The sequence below is a fragment of the Topomyia yanbarensis genome, chromosome 3 (assembly GCF_030247195.1).
Source record: "Topomyia yanbarensis strain Yona2022 chromosome 3, ASM3024719v1, whole genome shotgun sequence".
Classification (NCBI taxonomy): domain Eukaryota; kingdom Metazoa; phylum Arthropoda; class Insecta; order Diptera; family Culicidae; genus Topomyia; species Topomyia yanbarensis.
Genome location: NC_080672.1, coordinates 387,695,710 through 387,715,427, shown reverse-complemented (window position 1 = coordinate 387,715,427; position 19,718 = coordinate 387,695,710). Strand labels below are relative to the sequence as shown.

Below are 19,718 nucleotides of genomic sequence, written 5' to 3'. Positions count from 1 at the left end.
CAAATTGCACATCCATTTGCAAGCGTTTATCTACACTATTTCGTGACATAAATCCACCAAATTGCTTCCACCTTCACCTGCAATTGATTCTACCTTCAGTTTGGCCACACAAAAAAAAACGATCAAAACAGGCCAAATGCAAAACGTTGCTGCGTGTTGACATCATCGCGGCTAGCGAGCACGAGCGTGCCCCGATTAGCCGCACCAAGCCGGTCGTGTACGGTTCATACCTTCCATTCATACGGTTAGTTAGACTAGAGTACAGTTAATTGTAATTATTCAAAGCCATGCAAACTCGCTAAAAATGTTCTGTTACAATAATCCGAAACCCATTGTTGTGGCTGTCGTTTTTACTCCCGCCAATGTTAGCCATCATGGAGTTCCATCGCGGTCCGTAGGCAGATGGCCTAGCAGCTGAATGGTTCGCTGCTGCTGTTCGGCAGTTGGACCCTTAATGAATGTGTTATACCCTCTCCCATCAACAGGTTCTTTCCCCGAAAGTTTGCTGTGCGTGCACTACCAGAAGGCAGAACTTTGTGAGCTTGTATAGTTGCTGAATCACGCGATCATCGCTCAAGTGTCACTACAGAAAAGCGGAAAACGAACGAAAAAAAAGAAGAAGAACTCTAGTTAATATTACCACAGTACAACTGAAGTGATTGACGCCTGAAACCTGGCCGAAAAGTACAAGCAATGGAAATGTTGTGATTTTACCCTCTTGCCATTAGTTGAAAAAGTTTGGTTCAACCGCGTCGTCGGAGGCGACCCACGGGAATCGAAAGAATCTGAAGAAGTGTGAAAAGAAGTAATTTATTTGCTATTGAAAGCTGATCGTTTTGTGTGATAGTAAATTATTTATTTAACTTAAACTAAGTGTGTTCGCGCGGTTGGCACCCCCAGAGAAGCGCGTTGTGCCCGATGTGACTCTTCGCGTCAGTTTATTTTTTTTTTCATTCCCACCGGATTCGCGGCGAACAATAGAGACGCGCTGGTACGTGATAGAATCTATTGGCTGAAATACAGACGAATCAAGGGGGGGATCGTAAAGCATGTCGTCGACGATGCCCGTGGTTTGGTGTACCGATCCGAACTCATCGGAGAAGCGGCAAGCATTTGCCCTACAGGGAATCCAGCTCCAAGGCAACATAACCGAGAAACATGTGCTGGCGATGAAAGAACTCATCAGTGCTGCATCCGAAGGTCGTTTACTGCTGCCCAGTGATGGTGCCATTGTCCTACTGGACTGTGGTCTCAGTATCGGTTCTATGGTGATTGAGGGCAAGGCCGGCCGGGAGGTGGCCAAGGCAAGTAGTCATAAATCATTCCTCCCGTCGGTACCCGAAGGAGCGTCTGCTGTCAGTAATTGTACGGCAAAATATGCACGAGAGGAGGGAAGTACTAATGGGGAAGGTGTCGATAGAAAAATTGAATGCGCCGATGATGATACGGAGGTGGTCGCGAACGGAGACGAGGAAGACAATCTTGAGACTGAGGATGTTTTTCTCGCCGAGCTGACCCTCGACGACAGTAAACCCCCGGATTTATATGGCACCGGTGGGGGGACGGAGAGTGAAGAAGTGCTATATGAATTTCTCTGCTGTGCCAAATGTATGAACGATCCATCGTCCAGTTGTTTGAATCCACCCAGTCATCGTAGTCGTAGTTTAAGTTCGCTTAATAACAAATCGCAGCTGTTGTCCCGGTTCCTTAATGGACGAGCCAAAGCACGGCTGTACTGTGATCCACTGTACAATATCTCCAACCGGTACTTTAAACGGTTGGTCAATCATAAAGGCTGCAAGTCTCGATCCGAATCCCGCCGAAATATCGTCCGTAAGAGTTCCATCCGCAGCGATCGATCCGCTCGGGGAAAAGTTGTCAAGAAAAGCACCGAAAACATTCCAATCTACGCCACGGTTAATAAGAAAATGAAGTTAAAGTCGCGGCTAGAGGCACTGCGACGACAGAATATAGACGCGAACGCCTTAGCGCTACAAATTGCACTCGATGGGCAACAATTGATCAGGAGCAGAACTAATCTAACCGTGACTGCTGCAGCATCATCGCCAATTATTAATAATTCATCTTCATCGTCACCCGCCGGGCCGTTGCAATCCCTCGGAAAGCCATACAATAGTTCCAGCAGGAAAACTAGTTTCGACTCGACCTGCACCGTGAGTTCAATGGATTCGGGCTTCATCGATCAGCAGCAGCGGCAACAGTTGAAGCAACTCCAACAACAACAACAATTACAACTCCAGCAACAACAACAGCAGCAGCAGAAAAATAAAAAGAATAAACCTAACCATTCCCTAGGTGAGCCAATAACTGTTAAATCAAACCCTCAGTCAGACGGCCAGGAACGACCGCACAAAGCAGAAGTACTATCGCCGGTTAACGATGATGGAAGCGCGTCCGACGGGGATCGTTTGAATGAACTGTCCAAACTACAGATAAAGGAGTGCTTGGTGACGCAATCGCGGAACCGTAGAAAATCATACGAAGAATTCAAATCGTTGTTCCGGCAGCAACAGCAACAGCAAACCGAGTGCCGTAGCCGCCTGTCCGTGGTAAATGAGAAACTCGACAGCTCGACCGACACTAGCATAAAAACGCGACGAAAATCTTACGAAGAATTCAAATCTTTAGTCAAAATTTGTGATAGTAGCGTTAGTAACTTAAAACCTACATCGGAAGAGGAGGAAACGACGAAGGAGGATCTGCAGCTACAGCAACACCACCCGCACACGATCCATTCCGGCATCAGCGGGCTGTTCAAAATGAAGCGCAAAAACTCGCGACGTCTCAGTCTGAAGAAACCGAAAATTAACGATAAGTCTGACCAGCAGAAAAAGGCGGAAGCCCTTTCCGCCGCGACAGTGATTAGCAATAGCGTTAGTAAGATTAACGAAGAGAATAGTCACGTTAGGGGTAGCACGATCTACGATATCCTACGGAGCAACAGGAGCAAACCGGAAACTGTTTCGCTCGGCAAAGAACTGTCCCCTTTCTTAAAGGACGAGATCTATAGGAAGAACTACAAAATCTACGACAAATTAATCTCCTACGGTAGTAAAGCTTACAAGAAGTATGACAAATATATGACCTACGGAACGATCTATGAGATACTGCACCGAAAATCGGATGCGGCGGAGGATGTGTTCCTGCGCAAGCGTGCCTTGTCTGAGAAATTTGCTAAGCGAAAATTGAGCGTCAATTCGCAGTATAGCTCACTTAAATTCGGAACCATATATGATATAATACAGGGCAAACAAACTAGTGCTCTAGATACCGGAACAATCACCGAGCGGACTCCGGTCGATTCTCCCAAAGAGACCGATCCGGTAAGCAACTCCAACTCTCTCTCCACAATCTACGACATCATACATAAAAAAACCGACTCTCCTAAACAGCCGACCAAGAACCGTTTTCTAGTGAAGAAAATCACCGAGGAAGAACTTCACAAGGGCAACGAAAACAACCGTAACGAGCTGAATACGGCTACCGAGGGCGGAAAGATTCAGACTAGTCCACCTTCGCCGGATTACATGACACCGAAGGTGGTGGACGCGGCTAAGAAAACTACCCGTACCCGTCGTTTCTCCAATATTCTATCTTACAGCCCTCGAAGCCCAACGGAACAGCCCGCCGCCGACTCAGGCAAACTGTCTGGCAACACGGTTCGCCTGAAGAAGGTTGCCGCCAGTGATGAGGATTTGTACAAACGTGCCACCTCCAAGCAACATTCCCACCGGAACCAGAGCCATAACTCGCAGGAACATGACCTAAACAAACCACAAAGCCCGCACCGGCGGGTTGGGGACACCACCGACGATTTGTACTCCCGCATCGGGAAACTACGCAAATCCGCCACCGTCTCCAGTGCTCTCTGTTCGAAAATTGACGAAGGATGTCCGCTGGATAGTTTTAAAATTTTCCCGGAAATTCGACAAAAACCCAACAGCAACCGGCTAGATCGGTTGCTGGTACCTCAGCCGGGAGCGATCTTCAAGTCCAACTCGCTGGACATGCTGGCTCCGTCCAAGTTCGCCAAGAATCCTCGCTGGCACAAACATACCAGCGGGGCAGGGGGACCAGTGCGAAAACTCTCCCCACTGGTAATGCCCAGGAAAAGTACAGCCGTAGCGTCATCCCCGCAGCAGAAGAAAAGTACCCGACGGATGTCGGAGTTTACTCGAGGCGAGTTCCTGAATGAGAAATTGTAAGTATAGATTCTTCTTATTCTTAGGTATAATAGATCAATTTCACATAAAAGCTTAACCACATTTTGCGTCGAAAAAAAGGGTTATGTTTCTCCTTGAAAGCGAAATTCATAATAAACAGTTTATCGACCCCCTTATCTGATATTATGACTGAAACCGTTTGTTTGGTACCACACTATGTGAAACTAATACGCCGCGCGGTCCGGCTACACTGAGCCATATGGCCTAAAGTAAAAGCTCTGAATATGCTAATGAGACCTACTGAAAGAAATATGCGAGAAAAATTTATTCTAATGCTCGTGTGGGAGTGTATTCGAAATTTACCGGTCGTGATGCGGAACTGATTAAGTCGAAAGTCAATTTTGATCATTGTCTCAAGTCCTCTTAATCACACTGCTGTTATCTTAAAATGGACGGTAGGTTCAAAACGAACTTTCGAACTTGAATAGCTCCCCGAAATATATTTTGTTTCGAAGCTGAACGCACAACATTGAGTTGACCGTTTTTTTCATGACTGTGTGCAACCGACGATGGCGCCGATGAAATCAGGATGCACTGAATTCAATGTCGGCTGGACTGCATCAGTCGCCACCCTCCCTGCCCTCGGGAATAGTCGATCGGATTATGCCATTCACAACGCAACTGTAGATTGTGATTATGTAATCCGCGTTGTGGAATCGTGCCCTGTAGTGTGCTTCTGGGGCAGATAATCAGCTCGGAGTAGTGTCATCTTGATTGCAGCAACAGAAGATCCGTGTGTGTAAAGGTGGGGCTTCTTTCGGTTTTGATGTCTGTCCCGGCTTATTCAGAGGCAAAGTGGGGATGTTCGGAATGTTACATGATTGGTTACAAGTCATTCATTTTATTGCTTCGAATGGGGTTGTGAATGTAGATTTGGGCTGTTTCTAGAAAATGCCCTAACATATGGATGGAGCTCCTATTATAAACGTTATCACGATCAAAATAATAATCATAGCTGCGAGTTTCCATCTAGGACGACTGCACGATTTTGACATTACATGACGCTGCTAAAATAGAGACGAGTGAAAGACACGTGCGCAATCAGATCAAGTATAAATGCTAGATAGATTCTAACCTATCTTGCACGGAAAAAATTGTTCCCAAAATCGCGAATAAAGTGCCATAAATTCTGGAACATTCACGTTTCTTTGTTTCGAGAACAGGACGATGAAAATAAATCATGTGTTTTATAATAATGTTAAATTTCTCTTCAGTAGCGCCTGCAGAATGCTTTCATTTATGGAGATATTTATTTTTGTAATCTGAACTTTCACGGTTACCACCATGATTTTCTGTGTGTGAACTAGTTCACAACTGTATTAACATTATTCATAACATTAAAAGCTTAATCATGATTATATTAATAGATTTAGGAACATTAATCAGAGTTCGACTATACGACGTGAACTGATTCATGATTTATTATATCTTCAACATGATCTGGCTTTCGTGGTTGTGAACTAGTTCACAAAATCAAAACATATTTTCTCATTAGCTATTTCGCGAAGCTCGGAATATTATCCATGAATCCTTTCAATCATGGTGAACTAGTTCAATATTCGGGCTCGTGAAATAATTCGCAAACTCATAAAATATTATTTATTGATACGTGAACTAATTCATGATTTCTAACGAATTAGTCACGACTCAACATTCGTGCTCGTGAAATAGTTAAAACATCACGAAATAATTACTATGTATTCGTGAACTAGTTCATGGTGCTTCATATTATAGTCACGACTGATCATGGGTGCCCGTGAAATATTTCAAAAAATCGTAAAATATTGTTCATGTATTCGTGAACTGGATCATGATTCCTAGTCACGATTCACGATTTATCTTTAGTACTTAAGATCTCTCTTAATTTCATGCAAATCTGCGCATGGAAATTTTCACGTGAACTATTGCACAAAATTTGGGTTTTTTTTTTTATTAAATACCGTATTGTTTTGTCCAGCTGCTAGCGACTAGTAATAGGTGCAAATAGCAAGGAACTCTTAGGACCTCGAACATCGTTATTATTTTGATATGGTTCAATGTGATGTCCGGACGCAAAACGAAAGCTACGCAGTGCACCAAACATACATTATACACGTGATATAGTTTGCATAACAAGATACCACGAATCATTCACACCTTTATGATCCTGTTCATATTGTCACGTTACTCCGAGTAAAAAATCCGATAGTAATATAGAAATAGCATATCACGATAAAATGAAGTGAAATTGCTGATATCACGTGTTAAATGTTAGCTCAAGAATAAAATGTCACAATAACGTGCATATAAATTACGAAAACCGTGAATAAGATCCTGAAATCAAGAACAAAAATCACACTAGTCGTGAGTAAAATATCAAAAAATCGTGACTAATATCCTGAAATCATGAACATAAGTCTGGCAAAGTAGCCAGAAAAATCCTTTACCAAACTAATGTATAAAATATCACGATTACGTGAATTTAAATTACGAAATCCTGAAATCATGAAAATAAATCTTCTCGGCCAGGAAAATCCGATAATAAACTCATGAATAAAATGTCACGGTGTTACGGTGATGAGAAATTACGAAAATCACAGCAAAGCTCCTGAAAACATTAACACCGTTTAAATGTCGGTTCTTTTATTTTATTTAGTTTTAGATATATTTTATACAAATAAAAGTATCCCCAAATTTTGAACAAAATCTAGTCTAGTCTAGTCTACACATACACAGCCAATACATGTAGGGATCCTGGAAAATTGCAGACGTCCGTCCACAATTTTTCTTGTCATTATTAATGTTTGTGGCACATATTTATTGAATATGACACAACCATTAAAGCGGCCAGGCCAACTGTGCAGCGTACAAAACAAAGGTGATTGAAAATTATACCGCAATCAAATTATTCATTCAATGAATAATTTAATCAACGGATTATTTTGAACCTTGAATAAGGAAGAAACGTGGACAACCGTACAATACCGTTTCAATTTGATGGAGGTTTGATAAATCGTTGGGAGTGACTTTGCTAAGAGGGTTAATGACACTCCTTTGGTCCTAGGTTCCTGGGATGGGACAGAGGTATTTTACCCTGCCCTGGCTAATGAGCCAGGGTTATAGCGCCATTACTCGTTCTTCCCCAAAAATCATAAAAAAAAACTTAACATATCAAAGGAACAACCACAGTAACCCACCTAAACATTGGAATGTAACGCCGTGTATATTTTTGGTGCAAATTAGTGGTTTGGAAGCACAAATAGTTTCATGAATAGGTTTATTATCCATAATATCTGGAACTTGGTCAAGATTGTCGTAAATCGTCCAGTTTACGAAATTGTGATTTTTTGTTCATGAGTTATGAACGGGTTTTTTCTTGTATAACCTACATCTTGAGCAATTTCAAAGCGCTTCCAGAACTAGGCGTCGGAAAGGTCGAAAATGTAAACTTAATTCACTGTATGCCAAACAATCAAAAATACTCACATAGTGTCTTTGAAGAAATTGTTCGTGTGAATATTTCCCACAATCTGATTAATATTAAAATTAGGCATTGCTTACGACGATCACACTAAAAAATTTAACTTTTTATACTGACGAGATAGAAAGTTGGTGTCTTCGACAAAGTTTTAGAAATGCTTATAATAAAAAATCGCTGAATAACTTGATGATTTTTAAAGCGTTTTCTAGGTCAACCCTCTTGAATTTAGTTTTTTTTTCCAGTATAACTTTTTTCATTACGACTTATCTTGCAAACAATGTTCAAAACAAATGTCAAGGCAATAAAACCACACAATATTGTTGAAGACTGTATGTAAATATACTCATTCGTTTCAAACTTATTGAACATTTTTACTTTTTTACACCAACTTCAAAAGCAAAATTTTGCAAGTACTAATACCTTTGAGTCAGTGAAGTGCCTCGTCACTGTTTGTACCTTATTATGTTCATAAACTTTTTTTATTGTGACAAAATACACAACCTTGCGGAGGAGACCAAATCGCTGTAGCTTGTTTCTTATGAGTGGTGTCCGATTTTGTGTTTATTGGCATTGAAAATGAACTGCCCTATCTGGGGTTCAGTGTTCTTCCAAAATCCAGTTGTTTTTGCGTCACTATTTTGAACGTGTTATTAATGGATGGATTCCCATCTTTCTACCAACAAAGAATTCGGAAATAACTGAAATTATGTTCTATTGCTATAAAGTTTATGTATTTCAATAGCACACTATTGAAAACCCCGTAAAAATGATTAGATATTGGAAAACGTAATAACTCCCATACACGAGTCAGTCTATTCCGGGAAGAGCCGTCAATAGGGAGCACCTAGCGACTCCATCAAATACCACTAGATTCGAAATAGAGGTACCGCGGGCCTGTTTGAGTCAGTCGATGCTTGCTTTCCAAACGAGCAACATCATGACAATATTATCCACCCAGTACAATAAGCGGTAGACGTTATGACATTTCTGCCATCTGCACACAGCTAAACTGTGTACAACTTGCACCCGTTTCCTTGCTGTGCGTAAATTTTATCGTGCGCTGCGAGAGCTGAAACATTGCATACACGAAAATGAAAATACGTTAGGTTCGAGTTGTGTACACACCATGATTGGAGAAAGGTAGGTTGGTAGGGTGAATTGAGTTCAACGCTGCAGGTTGTGACGTGTGTGTACTGCTTGTAAATTTGCGAATTGGGATAAATTAATTAATTTTATGCTTGCGTGTGCATTTAATAGTTTTCGGCGATTTGCAAGTACGAAAGTGGATGTCTCTTCATTATGTTAGAGTAGCTTTACTTTTAATTTGTTTTTAAAATGTTGCGAAACAAATCAGAATTTTGGAACACTACCCGATGAGCACGAAGTAGTTTTTGACCATTCAACACGGAAATTTCAGTTATGACGCTTAGTAGAATGGTTGGATAGTCCTGATTAGGACCGTTTGTTGTTAATTGTGCAATAATTTTGACATTTATTCTGCGGACCAATTTCACGAAGGGCGATGGTTTTTGGTCGATAATGATGCAACTTCTTAGCACGACCCTTGTCCAGGATACTTTGGCGAGCTGCTTTCGTTGCCAACTGCTTGCGGGGAACCTTCCGTTCGTTGAGCCAAAAAACGGTCTGCTTGGAACGGACCATTGCAGAATGCGGTTTGCTTACTGCTGCTGGTACGATATGAGTAATAAAAGTTATAGTCATCTTCATGGGCGGTGCTTACAATGTATTAGTATGTTCGCTCGCTGGTTGAAGACTACGAACCAATCATGGCTCACATCATGGCTGTTTTTACTAAATCCTGTTTACGTTATTTATAACATCCGTACAGTTTATGCATTTAGATACAAAATTGTGCAAATTTCCGATCAGATAGTGGTTGATTTAGTTGTTTTGGTCCATGGCTTTTAATTGGGAAAAAAATCCCAGTAGAAAAGCTTGATTCGAAACACCTGCATTAAAACGTTAGAAGTATTCTTCAAAGTAAATAGATATGTGCCACCGAGACATTCTAGTGTCCATCGACAACGCCGAATATGTCTAAAAATTGATTAACGAGGCCCATTGTACCAGAACTTATATTTCTGACAGTTCTTGTATATCAGAATCACAGATCGGTGACAGTTGATATAATATTGATTTAGTATGTATCGTTCATTAACAATGTAGTATTTGAATCCGAAATCAAATTGAACATGAGGGCTTTACCTACCGGTTATATTTTTTCTGAAAATAGAAATGTTAATGGCATTTTTAATTTTTTCAGCTGAGATCTCAGCATTTTGTAAATTTTGTAAATCGGTTTAAACACGGTCGAGATAAACATTGTCCCTAGTTCCATTTTTCCTGACATTTTAAGACGGCGCCGGTGGCTGAGTGGTAAGCGTGACCGCCACCCATCCCAGTTTGTCTAGGTTCAAACCTAGTCTAGGTTCAAACCTAGTCTAGATTCAAACCTAGACCTAGCACTACGTGCTGTGTCTAATAGCATGCCGATAAGGCATCTTCCATTCGAGGTGGTTAAAAGGGGGCAATATCGGAAGGCGCCCTAGAACACTATACTGATTGTCGAATAGCCAGACCGTTGGCAAATTTTAAAGGATTTAGTTAGCAAATCCAAAATCATTTCGATTCCTTGGTTCCCCGCTCAAATCTTTTATTCAAAGGGAAATACCAGAGAAATTATCGCCTTGCGTAAATCAGTACTAAAGTTCCGTTCTAAGTTTATAACTGATTCGCTCTAGAATACCTCAATTGTATTGCTTTCGTTTCTCTTAGTCTCAAATTTGCCGAAAATAGCCAACAAAATCGATACAGTAAAGTTCATTACTCATCTAGTAACAGACATTTTCTCTTTTAGAGCACACTTGGTCAAGTTATGAAAGTCTCAATATAGTACCTGCAAGTAATGCCATCAAATGGAGAAAACATTGACACATTCTATGCCTCTTCCACTGCTCTGCGATCATCGCCAACGATGTCGATGTCGTTCGCGAAGCCAAGAAGTATGTGACATTTGGGTCCATTCATTTGCACATCAGATCTTTAAAGATCGAGCTTTTGAGTACTATGGTGAATAGATTAGACCATTCTAAAATGGATCACCCTGCTTCAATCCACCTAACGATGTCTCCCGGGCTATTTTGACGCATCACTTTTGTCGGAGAGCCATGTTCAACCATTATCTGACATATTTCGGCCCGTTTCACTGAATCGTACGTTGCCTTAAAATCCACAAACAGATGGTAAACCCGCAAATTTTATTTTAAGAGTTTTTTTTTGAAAATTTGTCGTAGGGTATACATGTCATTGAGAGTTTTTTGTAAAAATTTCCCTCAGCTCACCATATCGTTTCTTGTTCAGGTTCGGGTAGCAGTTGCAAGCATTCGGTTCATAACCTGGTTGTATTGATCGCCGCATAGACATGTTACCATGCAGCGTTCTGGTTATATCTTGTTGGCCAATCTTTGATCTGTTCGTCGAGCTTTCGGGGGTGGACCTCGACAAACCGGTTATGTTGGTTATTTTGTTGACCCACTAAGCGTCGCTATTTTAAAACTTGATTTGTATCAGAATCACAGAATACACGGAGATCATAAAGTTTTGAATCAATTTGAAACTTTCATCGTTATAATAGATGCTAAATACAAAATAACCGAAGCGTTTTCCTTGTGTCATCCTAAATTTAACAGGGAATCATGCCGAGTAGCAGGGTCAGAAGTTACCTAGTATCTTTGCACTGATTAAAATATGCCACCGCCAAAGGTCAATACGAGAACTATTCGACGCTTAATATTTTTGAATTTAATGTTGATGTTGAGCACTATGTTCAATTTGGCTGTTCCGTGTGACTGAATTCAAATCGAGCACCTCTAGAAGCGCAGAAGGTTCGTAATATGCTATGCTTGACCAATAACCGCATCGACACAAAACAACCATCCCTACTTGATGATGTTCGCATTTTTTCTCATTCTCCATGCTTTCCGAAGCTATTTTTATCTTACTTTCCAATCCCATCTCGGGGGGCATCAAATTGCACTAAACGGACAATAATTTATATCTACAGGCCCAGACCGCTCGCGGGAGCACACACACACGCACGGGCGTCCCGCTTCATGGGTAGATCAGAACAAATTGGCACAGAACTCCCCCTAACCATTGCGACCGGATAGAACCTGCTCCCTGCCGCGTTGATCTAGCCCGTCACGCAAGCGATGCGATTATGCAAGAGAGAAGAACGTGATCCGTGCCAAGAACCGGACGACCCAAGGCTAACGATCTGCTGTTTTCTGTGGAAAATTGCATCGAACACGCTAGAACCATCATCTTGTTACTTGTGTTACATAAGCGATTGATCGGCCAGCCTCTTTCGTCGCGCACCGTGCATCGTCTGCCGAGGCTTTTGACCTTGCATCAGGTTCAACCAACCTGACGCGCGCGGTAAATAGTCATTGTGATCGTGTACCGTCGTGCTCGGTACCAATCACGCAAGTAGAGCGTACTAGTTTGCGGGCCACTTCGCAACACAACGGTTTGGGTCATTCGTCAAGTGTTGGCAAGCGTGCCAACGACTTATGTAAAGAAGCGGCCTGGCCCAAAATTGTGGAGTCTCTGAAATGATGAAGTATGCGATCTGTTTGAGCGTAAAGCTATTGGTTTGGTTGGGTTTGCGGTACGTCTAGTGATGCTATTTATGAGCAATACTTGAAGACAATGTTGCATTGATTTGACGTTAAATGACGTTCGTTTAAAGAATCAAATTGGTTGGAAAACTGTTTTTAGCATGTTCAAATAGCTGCTACAAACCCCAAACAGGCGATGAATTCAATTTTTCACTGTCAATGAATTCAACAAAGACTTGTTAGTCTCGGTTGAATTCATTGTCGGTGAAAATTGTTCTACTTAACGATGTCAAAGTTCTTGTTATCGGTAATTTCTAGTTATTTAAATTCGTCAATTCTCATTCTTCTTTTCGTAAATGATGTTAAGCAAGGGCGGATTCGTGCAATTCGAGCAGCATACTTTTTGATAAGTACCAGTTCGATTCAACGCAATTACTACGTTTTATACACAAAATCGGCCAAATACTATATAAAAATACTACTTCACTCATTTATCTCTTTTCTGTATTGTCGATGTCGATCGCTCTACGCCATCCAGATTGCTTTCACGTGGATAGTTTGTCATTCGACTTATCACACAATTGCTAATTAGAATCACCAATAACCTGTTCCGAAAGTAAAATTTTCACCACGCTTAAATTAAAAAGACAAATATTGGTTAGCACACGTGTGAAAGGTTACTCATGGGTACCGGTGCAGTTGCGTTCAGTTAACAAATCGGTTACGTTTTGTTTTTTCCTCAAGGGAAAGTGGAGAAGTGTAAAAATCGATCCACTCAAATCGATGATTAATTGAATGCGATAATTTTGATTTATCGTGACCATTCGCGAATACCAGTTACAAGTTCATGTTTTTGAGGTCAATATTTTAGGTTTAATTGAAACATTTAATCGAACGTGTATCCGTTTGTATTTGAGGAAAGAACAGAAACAATTTGGTCTACCAAACAGTTCTATGGAACCTTTCATATATCACTTTTTCCGCATACATTTAATAGAAATTCAAATAAAATGATTTTCATTATTTTAATTTATTTATGCTATATTTCTTCCTAAGAATAAAGGTGGATAAAACGATTGAAGAGCACAATTCCAAACGTTAATAAGTCGAGAAATTTTCTCTATGACTTCGTTTCATCAGTACTTGGCAAAATTTTCGCTAATCGAAACCACGTTGATTTTACTATTTTTCGTCAATAAACAAAACAATTTTGTATTTTCACTTATAAAATAGTGCATATCTTTTGAAGAAATGATTAATGGTGATTAATGGCCCTATACATTGAGAATCACCTTTTCAAAAAAAAACATTATTTGGAGAATTGGTGTCTCCAGCAATTTTGTTGTGAAGGGTGTTAGAAACAACTTTGTTGCTGACAAGACACAGCAGCTCTATTTATGCGGCATATCGAGATATAAGACAATATTTACAAAATTTCATTAAATTATTTTTTTCAATAATATTAGTTTTGCAGAAGGTTAAACAAATATAAGCATCCCTCTTTAACATTAATACTAGAACAACTAATTTAAAACGGTTTTTATAGAGCATTTATGTCTTCAAGAAAGTTGTTTTTAATACAGTTCTCATCAACTTTACCGAAGACACCAACAATCTAAGTAATATTTCTAAAAGGTTAATCCTACATTATGTGTTCTAGTGGGATCAGTTACAAACGCCTTCGAACTTGGAACTCATATGTAAACCAAAATAGCGACCTAGGTCACTTTTATTTTGTTTAATTTTCATTCTCGCGGGATGGCTATTTTTATAACTTGCTTTTGCTTTTAAAAATTTATCATGATGTACTGGAGACAAACGGAAAACGCTATTTTTTATCATGTTCCTTCTACTTGCCGAATGTAGCGATAGGTAACTTGTAAAAGATTGCCTCTCATGGGTTTCAATAGCTATATTGCTCAAGGTACAGTAGCTGTTCCTAAAGCGAGCTGACTCTGCGTTTGCAATTCCAATCTCTTCAGTGTAACTTTTTGAGTCGAGAAAGGTCGGTATACCGCCAAAGAATTTTTTTCTAGTAAAACGCATAACTCGAAGCGGATAATCCTCTTTGTATACTACTACTATTAATGAATTTGTTTTATCCACCTCATCCAAGTCAATTGAGAATTTTGGGATTACGATATGTGACGATAGCGGTTCGCTTTCGTTCGGCACGAACCAGCTTGCCGACTCATGCACAATACTGTCGGAGCAGAGAGTTACATATAACACCTCTTATCTGGCCGATCGTGCAAATGTGCATTTTTGCTGCTTAAGCATTCCATCAATTCAGTGTCTCTCCAATTGATATCGGAGCGGCCCAAATTATGTGATAGGCTCATTCCTGCCATAGTATGATATAACCTTTATTGGCAAGTTATGATAAATTATTCGGCAGATATGCCGAACTATAGACTATATTGTACTGACGACTATCTTTGTTTGTTACTCTATCTTTCCCGGCGATTTAGAGGATTTAGTTTAAGGGGGCATTCATAAATTACGTAACGCTTTTAGGGGGAGGGGGTACGACAAATTGTAGACCGTTACGTAACAAGAAAGAATAATTTGTTACGCAATAGGAGGGGGTATAGAGAAATTTGTGACAATTTGTTACATGGGGGAAATACCGAATTTACTTTCGCGGAAGCGGATGTACCAAAGACGATGCCTACAATGAGCATTCAGATTGTAAATAACTTGCAGAATCATCATTGGTTACTTAACCCTTAAATGCATACTGTTGCCATTTGGCAACATACCGAATTTTGTGATTCAAGGCCTCAACAAGAGGTATCGATCGTATTTGTATTTTGTGATACAAGGCCTCAACAAGATCGTATCCATCCTGAAAAATGAGTACCAAAGAAAAGTTAAATTCATGCATTTAAGGGTTAAATTCACGTATGTACACAAAACACTCAATTTCGAAAATGTACGATAAATTTGGGAAACTTTGTTTTCCAGTGTTGTTTCACATTTGTCGAGTCCTGATGCGTTTTCTTATTCCACGAAAATTCACTTATGTTTTTTGTTGTAAAAAAATATGCGATCACGAAACTAATCTTATTTCCATTGAAACAATTTTAATGTGTACTTTTTCATAAAGCCATATCATTTCTCTACAACTTCTTTTCATGCATGACAATACAACCCGCGAAAAATTTAGTCCTGGGTCAAGGGTGCCTATTTGTCGATTCAGTTGATCCTCGACTAATTTATGAAAATAATTTTTTTATATAATTAAATTTACCTAATTTAATAATTTTCGAAATCGGCTGTACCAAAGAAAATGCTTACAATGAACATTCAGATTGCAAATAACTTGAAGAAAAATAATTTATTACTTAATTTCACCTATTTACACAAAAACACTAACGAGACATTCAGAAAACTTTCTTGTCCAATTCTGCTGCACTTGTGTCGAGTCATAATACTGTTTCTTATTACACTAAAATCCCCTGAAACTTTTTTGTGAGAAAATTATTCGATTGCAAAATTAATCTAATTTCTTTTACAAAATAATGGGTCATTTTTATGAAGTCATATTATTTCTCTACAACTTTTATGTTTTGCGTTTTTCAAACTTTGCAACAGCCCAAACTAACGATCAACCATTGAATAAATGTAAAAGTAGAAGCCTATTAGTGCTTGTGGTGAATGACCACACGGTTATAAAATCGTATCTATGGACGCAACGTTACATACATCATAGCAAACGTGACATACAAACGCTTAAGCTTCGTCCACGCACAACCACGTCCGAGATCTCACAAACATGAAAACACCCTGGTGATAAAGTGAACGGTTTAGCGTTTGTAAAGTCATAAGCATTCTGCACTTCTTTAAGCATTCTGCACATTAACATACAAACGCTTAAGACCTTCGCGATCATCCATGCACACCAAAGCAAACATGAAAGCACATCGATGATTAAGTGAATGTTGTAGCAGTAATAAACTTACAAATATGGTCTCGATCTCATCGGGAACCTACAAACGCCCGTGCTCGCGCGATAATGCATCGGTCACGTCCGGAAATCTCTACTTACCCGACCTAGCAGGTCTAGGTCCATGCCTTCGGTTGGACCAAGAAAAATGACGTTCATATTCCCTAGACTAGTGATATGGGAAAACTTACTCTCTTATAGCATCTTGACCCTTTCATGCCCTACTTTTTTCTAGTGCAGGTAGGGTTACAAAACTATTTTTTCTTGAAAACGGTGGGATCAAGAAACACGAAAAGCTTTTTTCATAAAGATTGGTGCTACCCTCGCAGTGCTAGAAGCTGCTCAATTTTTTACCTTTCAATGCTCAATACAATTCGCCTAGAATATTTACAATAGTTCACTTGCGTTGAAAACGTAGCCCAAGACAGTCTAAATTGATAAGTTTTATCAGTTTTCAATAATATTGCAACATATCGAAGATATATGAAAAATGCATTTTCCGTCATCAACGTAAACTGTCCCTGGCAGCACTGTTCCATCGGAATCCAATCAGATTAATTGCAATAACGACAGTTCTAGAGAGGATTCTTGTAACTGTTAATTCTCAAAGAAAAGGCAATAGTCACATTTATTAGCCTTCCTGGTTTTTGTGAGCGAATTTTGCCTCGATCAAAAGTTGTTGCTGTTTGAAAACGTTGTCCACAAACAACATGGGCATGAATGGGTTAACCATACACTAAAAATTAAGTGTCAGATTCACGGTCCATACACGATCATTTAAGAATACATGCGAATATACGACTGGCCACACGGTTATAAAATCGAATTTATACAGGGAAACACGCAACAAACACGATAACATACAAACGCTCGAGAACTCCACGATCATCCACGCATGCCTGCGCCCTCAATCTCACAAATAGGATAACATTTATACATTTACAAGCGCGGTCTCAAGAGCAGAGCTGCGATTTGTCGGTCATGTAACATGACTTTGTCGAAGACCAAAACGTCGTCATCAGAAATCTATCCGGTAATAACTGAAGTCAAATGAGAGACTCATCAGCAGAACGACGCAGTATAAGCAAACACAAGTCAGGAGAATAGAGTAGTGGTTATTTGTCTCCCATTCTCCATATCACTCTGGACACTCAGAAGTATATGTATGCGGGGTACTCCGTGGCAATATGCAGTTTGCATTGGAAATATCGTGACTTGACCACACATAGGGAACGTTAACAAACTCTTATCCGATCCAATAATGCTCGAGAATTAGTTCATAAAATCATCAAATATTATTCATGTATTCGTGAACTGGGTCATGTTTCCTGGTATAATTGTTACAACTTACCATTCGTGGTGGTGAAGCAATTCACGAAAATATAGAATATTATGAATGTATTCGTGAATTGGCTCATGACTTCTAGTATAATAGTCATTTCTTACCATTCGTGCTCTTGAAATAGTTCGCGAAATCATAAAATATTAACGTATTCGTGAACTGGGTCATGATTCCTAGTATAATAGCCACGATTTACCATATGTGCTCGCGAAGTAGTTCACGAAATCATGAAATATTATTTATGTAATCGTGAACTGGTTCATGATTCCCAGTACAATAGTCACGACTGACCATTCGTGCGCGGATAATTGTTCACAAAATCATGAAATATTATTAATGGATTCGTGTTTCATGAATCCTAGTACATAATTCACGACCTATCCTGCGTGCTTGTGATATTTAGAAGATATCCCTAACCATTTTCAATGCCATGCAACATGGTCATGAAATTTTCACGTGATCTATTTCACAAAATTATTCGTAGAATCATTTTTTTTTTTTTTTTTTAGAATCATTTCAGAATAAAATATCAATATTACGTACAAATAAATTACGAAAATCGTGACTAAGATCCCCAAATCAAGAACGTAAATCACACTACTCGTAACGAAAATATCAAAAGTGTGACTATGATCCTGAAATCAAGAACATAAATCACTCTACTCGTTACTAAAATAACACGATAACGTGAATAGAAATTACAAAAATCGTGTCTAACACCCTGAAATCATGCGTATAAATCACATTTCTCGTGATTAAAATATCTAAAATCGTGACTAAGATCTTAAAATCATGAACATGCATCACTCCACTCATGATTAAAATATCACGACAACGTGAATAGAAATTACGAGAATCCCGACTAAGATCCGGCAATCATGAACATAAATCGCGAATAAAATATCACGGTAACTTGATGATAAATCACAACAATCGCGAATTGGCTCCTGCAATCATGAGCATCGTTAAACTGTTGGTTGTGTATTCTCTAAATATGAACAAGGATCACAACAAAAACTAAACATGTCCCGGGAACAACTACAGTAACCCTACCAAACATTCGAATGCAACGCCATGTATACATTCGACGCGAACTATTTTTTTGGAAATTCAAATAGTTTCATGAATACGAGGTTTATTACTCATAATTTCATGAACTTGGTCACGGTTTTCGTTAATCTTTCAACTCACGAAATCGTGATCTTTTTTCATGAATGTATGGACGGATTTTTCCCGTGTGGGACATTTCCCGTCTCGTCCGCAATTGTAATGAGTGATTCTGACGGGGATCCTTTTCAAGACCCTAGCTCTACAGCCCCAGTATGACATCTCTCGAGAAAAATTTCATCCACATTAAAGGACCTAGTTTTGGCTATTTCTGTTCGATTTCTTCTTGAACTGCTCTGTTATAAAAAGAAGGAAAACAAATGTTTGCAAAGCTATGTCTAAAAACAATCATCATTAAATTGTTAAATCTTACGATATGATAATATTGCTTATTCACACGCTGTAACGTTCTTCTTTATCATTTTTCAAACAGTCGAGATGAGTTGCTTGACATATGAAACACAGCGCCTCATAGCCTCCTGTAAGTTGATGCAAAATCTATACACTTTTCTTTTAAAAGAAACGTAAAAAAACTCCCTAAGATTGTAAAGGAGAAGTCAAAACGAAAACGAACCAAATGAAAAAAGATAAATGCAACACCAGGCACGAAAAAATCGATCGACCCCAAATGAGGACGGACATTGGGGCAAAAAAAGTTACAAGGCCAAGGAAGGCCAGCTTTTTTCTCTCCTGTGTGTAGCCCTTAACAACCAGCTGTGCGCAACTGCATCAGTTTGGCAGTCTTAAATTTCAATCGCCTGGAGTCCCAAAAATGCTTTTTTTTCTTCTTCGTATATTGTTCATGTTCAAAATTATTAATAACTCGAGAATTTCGTTTCGCTCATATTTCTAAAGGATTGTTCGTTACCGTGTGCCTTGAGGCCTTCAAGTGTCGCTTCGAATGAACCGTTCCAAGAATTCTAAAAAAAAATAAATGGCACTTCTTGCGAACCAAAAGGAGTAATGCCCTGTGGTA

The 19,718-nt window shown here is 39.5% G+C and overlaps 1 protein-coding gene across 1 annotated transcript in view; it reads left to right on the top strand.

Moving 5' to 3' along the window:
- The window catches only part of LOC131693215 (uncharacterized), a 206,035-nt gene that overhangs the window by 62,932 nt on the left and 123,385 nt on the right, over positions 1-19,718 (top strand). The window contains exon 2 of the mRNA XM_058980862.1: positions 486-4,222. Within this exon, the coding sequence (XP_058836845.1) occupies positions 1,050-4,222 (3,173 nt within the window). The 5' untranslated portion in view covers positions 486-1,049. The remainder of the gene's footprint in view (positions 1-485; positions 4,223-19,718) is intronic.